General features: G+C 40.6%; 1 protein-coding gene across 1 annotated transcript in view; it reads left to right on the top strand.

Annotated features, from left to right (window-relative positions):
• Positions 1-4,727: 4,727 nt before the first annotated feature.
• LOC103364580 (anthrax toxin receptor 2-like) overlaps positions 4,728-8,204 on the top strand; it is a 72,782-nt gene continuing 69,305 nt past the window's right edge. The window contains exons 1-2 of the mRNA XM_008291731.1: positions 4,728-4,802; positions 7,010-7,105. Of these exons, the coding sequence (XP_008289953.1) occupies positions 4,728-4,802; positions 7,010-7,105 (171 nt within the window). The remainder of the gene's footprint in view (positions 4,803-7,009; positions 7,106-8,204) is intronic.

The raw sequence follows: 8,204 nt of genomic DNA, 5'->3' as shown, positions 1-8,204 counted from the left end.
AAAAATCTCTTTGTATTGTCTCTTCTCAAAACAAGCATTTGTTTTCCTGGCACATGTGCAGTCGGCTTGGTTGCAAATTTTGAGTTGTACGTATACATCCAGAGAGGGGTTTGCTCCTTTGTGGACTTCAGTGGATGAAGAAATATATATTATACACAGCACAAAAGCGTGAATGGGACTTGAATAAACCGCTTTGCTTCCCAGTAAGAGTGTAACTTTCATGGTCACTGTAATGAAGCAACTACCTTGAGCAAGTTTAAGTCTGCTGATTGATTTTTAAACTCATGGAAACCAGTTGTAGAAGACGGTTCGGCAAAAATGTCGAGTATGTAAGGTTTGCGGTGAAGGGGCCTTTTTTTTTACCGACTACCATGCAAGGATTGATTTCCTGTCCATGTCACTCTCTCCAAATGGTGGATGTCTCACTCTGGAGCTTCTCTTCAGGTCCCCAGGCTTATCTTCCTCCCCGGCCTTTAGAACTTCTGCAGCCGAAACTCGTGCAGACTGATGACTGCTGCATGCCGAGTGACAGGCCTCACATATGCTCCGCCGTGAATTATTCAACCTCCTCAATTTTCACGTGTTTAAGCGAAGTTTGAAAGCCATTAGCGCCGCCATTGTCGGGCGCTCCAGCTGCATGGCATCACCAAAGCTTAGCGTCACGGCGGGCCTACTTTCTGACAGATTACCGCGAGCCTCGGGGACCAACTTTTTTTTCCAAACGTGGAGCCGCAGATTCTGCAGCGAGAAGAAGAGGCCTCGCTGCCATTCAACTGGTGTCCCGGGGAACACCGGGCTCTCTTTCTACTCGAGTTGTGACTGATCCCTCGGCCCGGTGACAATCCGCCCTCTCATCTCCCATTTATTCAAACATAACCGCCGACCCACCAAGCAGCTGCAGCTCTCGCCTCGGTGTCACTCACCGGCTTTTACTGCGGAAAAGTTAAATGACAGCCAGCGTTGTTTTAAATTATTCATCAACCTTCGTTCAAAGTCACTCTGTTGGCTTTTTTAATTCTTTTAAACCCAGTGTTTTTCACCTCATAAGCTAATTTTTTTTGCTTAGGTGATGCCTGTGCAGCATTTTTAGTCACGGCCAAAGATAAGACTAGAAAAGATTGAACTTTATTAATGTTGAGGACGAAACATAAGAAATGCAGTTCCTCGGAGGAAAACAATGAGATATAAACACTGCTCAGTGATGTAGTTACTTCACTTTTGCAGGGAAGTCTGAAATTTAGAGCAACAATGCACAGGTTTGTTTGTAGGCCTTTAAAAAAAGAAGCAAAAGCAACTGACAGTTTATTTAATCAGTTATAGTTTATATTTATTTAGCACCGTATAATACACAAAGACAAAAATGCAACATGTAAAAGATAAAACTGAAAACACAGAAGAATACATTTAAATCAATTCAGTTAGATAAATCAAAATAGTACAGAAAAAAATTAATTAATTGCAGTTTTTTGGCCAACAGACAGTTTTTATAATCACTTAATTTGTGGTTGTTCTTCATTATTCAAATTCAAAGAGGTTCTTCAAAGTGATTTACAGGCAGAGATCTAGAAAAGAAATAAAACACGTAAAAAAAAAACAACCCAAAATACAGTAGAATGTATTAAAATTAACTAGATTAGATGGGGATTAAAACACTGATTTTATAGAATGTTTAAAACTGATTTACTAGAAACAACTAGTGCAAAATTCAAATATATTGAAAAATAAAAAGAGCTAGCAATAAATTATCACATTCAAGTAGCTGGCAACAGCATTATTTATTTTTATTTTTTTTAAATTTTAAACAGTACAGAAGAAATTGCAGGGAGAGTTTATAGAAAAATTAATTGACTAAAAACAAGTAGTGCAAAATTGAAATATATGTTTAAAAAAAGACAAAACTTGCAATAAATTCTGACATTCGAGGAGCAGGAGGAGCAGTTTTTTGTAGTTTTTGATTTAAAATTGGCTGAAACAATTAGTCGATTAACAGCAAAAGTCTGAGATCGGCAGGGTGACTAATGATTTCAGCACTTATCCCAACACGGCCGCACAGAATAACCGCTTTAATAGATGCTGCTAATCAGCCTTTTGGTAATATTCGCGGAAATAAAAAGGGCGGAAAAAGAGAGGAGGATATATGACTTATGCCTCGGTGCCAGAGCAGATTCTGCCTACTCAACAGTAACTCGGTAAATTAGCAGTCAGCGTCTCAGCGAGGAGGGAGAGAAAAAAAAATAAAAAGAGAGGCCTGCTCGCTGACTATGGTTGGGTTGTGGTGCGTTAAGGATGTCCGGCGATGTCAGGCGAAGGTGGGGGGAGCTGGTTCGTCAGTCGCTTGGGAGCTTTTCCTCCTTCACACGCCGGAGTCCAGCTTGATTAACAACCTGCCCGCCATTATCGCGGATTGAGGGTGTCAGCTGAATTAGCCTCTCCCCTCACCCATTTAGCACTTAGTTAACATGCAGGAAAACCCGCAACAGCTTTCGCCGAGCTGCAGAGGCACGCGGCGACACAAAGAATTTAGAGTTTTATCTACAGTTGGCTCGACTAACGAGGCTTTTTGTTTTCGTGTCTGGCTAAAAATCGTCAAAACAGAACGTCAAGTTTAAAAGAACTTAAACACCGCAGAGTTTTGACAGTGAACGATTAAAATCATGTTAAGTTTTCTGCATCTGATCTCGCTCTCATGCACCGGAACTGCTTCAACATCCAAGATTAGCAGCACATGTCAAGGAAAGTGAGGACAAAATGGAATAAAAACAGATATGTCTGTTAAATAAAGCATCAACAAGTTGGCCAGCGTGTCAGAGTCCATCCTGCTTTAAAGTGTTCTGCGAGTTGCACTTTAAATATTTAGCGCGGTAAATAAGGTGAGGTGCAAAGAAGTCAGTTCTGAATATTTAGAATACACTGCATAGTAATGGACACATGGTCTGGTTGCTCATCTGTTCAGAACCACAGGAGGATTGGTGGCCCAAGGCACTGCCTGAGGCGAAATCCAAAGCAAAGAGAGCGCTCTTGTTATTATTCTGCTGCACCGGTTCTAATGCAGGCCTCCCCTGTACACTACCACGCACTCACAGCTGGCCCCTCGCACACAATGCCGCTCCACTTCTTCCTCTTTTTTCTTTTTCCCCTCTTCTGTGTGTTGCAGGCAGGATTTCAGGCGTTTCATTCGTTCCATATCCTGAATTCTCATTAAATCTGCGGTAATTGGATTGGGCATAATAGACATATGGAAATTGCGGTGCCGTTCATCATTAGGGGTTTTAATTGCGCCCGTTTTGGCCTCCGCATTCTTCCCTTCTAAATAAGTCGCAGGAGTTCACGAGCCTCGTTACCGCTGGTCATCCGCACCGCCGTGATAACGAGCGCGTTTCCTTCCTCCGAGTCCGACCGTTTATTTCCATCCTGTTGTGTTCTTTATTGAGCGTTGCGCTAATGCGACGGCCGGACATGTCACCTCTTTGTTTTGTTCTTTTTTTCCTTCTTTTTACACAGGATTTGTTGCTGAAACAATACCATTTGGCTCTTTGTTCTGCTGCTGGAAGTCATAAGGGATGTTTTGTCCAACCTCGTGAGGAAGAAACTGATACGGATATTTAAAAAAGATGTTTATTTAGTTGCCAGTATATCAGCCAGTGGTCGTTTTTCAGACAAAACATGCAGCAAAATTAATTTTTTTCTCAAATGAATACGCTTTATTTATTCCTCCTATTTAGGTCGTTAAGTGAGTCAAGTATTTGCTTCTGTCACGTTTTTCTTCACTCCAAATAAAGTCCTTTCCCTCTGTGGAAACAGCACAACCATGACTAGAAGACAAAATGCAGCAAACAAAAGAAAAAGCTGAATTTCTTTGACTATTAGATTGCTTTTTGTCATTTTACTTTACAGTCTGTGTATACACTGCCTGCAGTTCAGCCTAAAAATTCACTGAATTTTCGTGACGTGGCTGTTGGCTGCAGCTGAGTCAGTCCTGATATTTCAGTTGCGTGAAGAATTGCAGAATTTTTTGTTTTTCACAGAATCTTGTTAGTGCAAACACTTTATATTTGGTGATTTTTAAAAATGAGACATGTAGAATAAAGCGATTTTGTCCAAAAATACTCAGTTTAAGTCTAGATTTGGTTGCATGTCTGTAACAAATGAGTAGTTCAAGGACCATCGAAAGGTTTAACGTCTGTTTTTACAGTTCCTGGCTCTGATAGATGGTGTCATTTTGGCAATTTTTATAAAACTTAGCATGCTTTTTTTAAAGCTGCCAGTGAGTTTTGGGGTTCAGATGGTTAGAAAAGACTAAATTAATTCCCTGTTCCTTTCTTTAAAAGCTGTGTAGAACAGACTGATGGTGTTTTTTGTCAATCCATGTCCATCGATCTCTATCCAACAGAAAACCTGGATTTTTTTGTATTACCCTGACAATAAAAACACTCTGAAACTGCACAAACAGTCAGAATTGTGTGCTTCATGGAGATTAAAAAAAGTCAACTGGAGCCTGATGATTACTGTTGAAAACAAAGCAAACATATATAATGTGTATATAATATATAAAATGCAACAAACTTCATGTCATAAAGGGAATTTCTTGTGATATTTCTGGAACTTGAATCATGACCTAATGGGAGCAGACTAACACCAGTTAGTTCACTTTGCGTTGATCAGATGTGGTTAATCGCACACGTTCCTCCGACACTAATTAAACTCTCTTCTTTCATCTAAACAGGACCATGGACGTTCTGATCAGCCTGAATCACGGCAACTCCTTCATCTCTGGTGCCTACACCATCACTGCCTCCACATGTGTGAGTCTCAGCTACCTTCATTCCTAAAACACACAATGTGCACATTATAAACTACACTTGTGACCTGAGCTAAAGCTCTTTGGCTCTGTTTTAAAACGCGAGGCTGCTTCCCTGATTGAATTATTTCACCGAGTGTTGCTCAATTTGTGGTTTGACTTCGTGACAGTCAGTTTTCCTGTTATGATGAAGCAGAACTCCCTTTTCTGCTCATTCCAGTTACTCAAGCAGTTGATTTGCTCCAAATAACTTTGTGTTTTTTTAGTTTCTTGTATGTAATGAAGGTGAGCTTCATTACCCGCATGACGACAGTCTGGGATAAATAAGACAACAGACAATATGGGTGATGAGTTTAATGTTTAGTAGCATGTGCTGTGTGGTGTCTTCTCCTCACGGCGCCGAGTAGCAGTGGTAGTGAGGCCTAAAGAGAAAAAGCAGTTTTTAGGAACAGGAGTACCAAAGAAATGTGTATGTGGCATTGTTTAAGCATGAATGTGAAGTGTGTGACGACTCACCTCTGTTGTCTCCTCAGGTGTTCCAGCCAAAAGAGTCCCCATGAGCTGGAACACCTTTTTAAAGGTTCCGGAACAGACCAAGTCCAGATGAGAAGAGGGGAGATTATAATTTACATTGGCGATAAAGTAATTGTAATCGTTAGATGGAGATGCTGACAGCTGTTTTTAGGAAATAAAGATGTAGTTTTAATGTTTGTTAGTAGGTTTAGACTAATTAAGTATTGTATTTCTGTGCATTTCGTGTGTATGATTTATTTAGGGTAACCTATATGTTGGTTGGTTTGGGGGGCTGATTAGGGGGCGGCCTATAAAAAGCTGCCAGGCGAGTGAGCGCAAGGGAGAGAGGAGGAGAGCGTCACTGCTTAGGCCACCACCGCATTGCCTTGCCTTGCATTTTTGGTTTTGTCTTATTTTATGATATGAGTGTTGGTGAATAAACACTTGGTTGGTCTGCACCTGATCTGGCCTCAAGACTCCTGCTTATCCAGCCGCCAAACGGTCATCCTAACATTGTAGTTTGTATTTGAGTTTATTATTGTAATGTGCTCTCCGTGTTTTGTTGGTAGAATTAGAACACTTGGATGTTGGAAATAGTCGAGTTAATACAATCAGAAAAAGAGACGGTGGTGAAACAGAACTACACCCTGAGCAGTTTCAGGGCGTTTTTCTTTGCTTCTGTCACGTTTTTACTCACTGTGGCCTCATTTTTCACTGCAATATAAAGTCCTGCACCTCTATGGAAGCAGGACAACCATGACTAGAAGTAGAGAGAATTCAAAAAGGTCTTCGTGTAGTATGACAAAGTAATAATGGCATAAATCCTAGAAAAAAAGAAAAATCCAAAGTTGAATTTTAGCTATTTGTTGTGATAATGTTGTTAAGACTGTGATGATTATTTGATTGTTTATTCTTTAAAAACTGGAATCAACATTACTAATGTTGGTGAAAAAGCCTCTCCTCAGTATGGATATTTTACTACTTCCATTTTAAACTTGTTTCCACAACTTTCGGAATTTTTATGGTGCGACTGTTGGTCACAGTTGAGTCAGTCATGGGTTCACGGTTGCACCACGGAGCGCAGAATTTTTTTATTTTTACAGAATCTGATTTGACAAAATGGTGTATTTTTTGGAGAATTTAGAATGTACAAAAAGGTGATTTTGTTGAAATATTAGGATTTGAAGCTGACATTTGGTTGATTTTCCCAACAGAGCTGCACTTCACACATGATTAGAATAATTTATGTTCATACTATGACATGCTGTGTGTAGCTTTACTGTGTATATATATATATATATATATATTTGCATTTCTGGTTCGGTGCCAAACTGCATTTTGTTGTCATAGCATTTATAATCTGTGCAGTGACAATTAGGTTCAATCAAATCTAATTAGCTAAAGAACTCTGCAATGAATCTTTCTGTGGTTACAGTTTGTCGCTCTGATAAATGGTGTGATTTTGATGATCTTTTTTAAAGGACAATATGCCTTTCAAACCCACCAGTTGGTTTTGGGGTTCAAAGGGTTCAACCATTGGTATTTTTATGTAATAATAACATTGCAATCTTGTTAAACATCCATCTCTGTAGGAATCTGATGTCAGGATCAAGCTGCTTTATTAAAGAGTTGCACATGTTCCTATTTGTGCATCTTATCTTTGCTGAAACTGAGACGTTTTGTCATTTTGTGCTGCAGTCAGACGGGTTCGTGGTGGCCATCGTGTTCCTGGTGCTGCTGATCCTGGTGGCTTTAGCCCTCATGTGGTGGTTCTGGCCTCTCTGCTGCACTGTGGTGAGTGTTGCTGCGCCGCTGACAACCAACACATTCATGATTTGGTCAACCGGAGTTGATGATTTATTGTTTCTTGTTTATTCTGGGTTTGCATGGAAATGAAATGCCACCAAGACTTTTGAAAATAGTGAAAAAACTAGTTCTTGTAGCAGAGAGAATGCTCTGTTTCCTCTCTGTAACCGTCCTGTTGCAAACGCAGTCGACCTTAAGAAGCCTTAAGTTCAACTGTAAACCGAGGTTTTTGAAATCAGTTAAGAAAGCTGAAACCTGCAACCACGCCCTGGTTGTAACCGGTAGATCACAGTATTGTTCAGCAGCGCTTGCTGAAGGGAAGTTCAACATCTGTTTGGCGTGTTGCCTTCCCTTCACCTCGCTCAGCCGTTTACCGTTTAGCAACACCTCAGAGGAAGCGCCTTCAACAGGAAGCGGTCGCATCCTGAACCGTCGGAGGCCGAATCGAAATTTTCTGAGCAACGACGGAGTCATTTTGCACAAACAGACTGTTAAAGAACAAAACAAGATTAGCGGCAGACGGACGTGAGTGACAGATTGCGTGGAAGTTAACAAAATCTCTGTTTGCGGAGGCCTAATGGTCGGCCTACCTGGGGACTGAGGCGATTAATAGTAATCACGGAGAATTTTGTGGTTTAATCACACGAGGGTCTCAGAATACTTCGGCTGATCTCATCACGGTGTTGTTTTTTATCTTTGCCGCTCCTCCTGTTACACTGTTATTCTGTTATTTTGTTCTGAAACAGGATCAGAGGGGACAAAATACAACAATTTGACAGATATGTAGCACAGAAAGGAGTCCTTCATTAGTCTGACTAACCAGATGTAGCAGGTGTTAGCATGACTGCAGCCGCTCACTTCCTTCCTCTATCTGCTCGTTATCGTTCTTAAAATCCACTTTACTACAGGAAACAACAGCAAGAACCTCTGAGCAGAAACCTACATGCTTAAAATTAGACGTTTGGTTTGCGGGGATTTGGTTCATGCAGCTTGGTGTTAGTTTTCTTCTATAGACGATCCATTTTATGAAAAAGTCTTGTCTTTATTTGAGCAAATGTTCCACTAAAACAATTCCACACATCACGAT

This window comes from Stegastes partitus, unplaced genomic scaffold (assembly GCF_000690725.1).
Source record: "Stegastes partitus isolate 25-593 unplaced genomic scaffold, Stegastes_partitus-1.0.2 Scaffold759, whole genome shotgun sequence".
Classification (NCBI taxonomy): Eukaryota; Metazoa; Chordata; class Actinopteri; family Pomacentridae; genus Stegastes; species Stegastes partitus.
The sequence above is the reverse complement of the archived record's forward strand: the minus strand, read 5'-3'. Positions and strand labels throughout refer to the sequence as shown.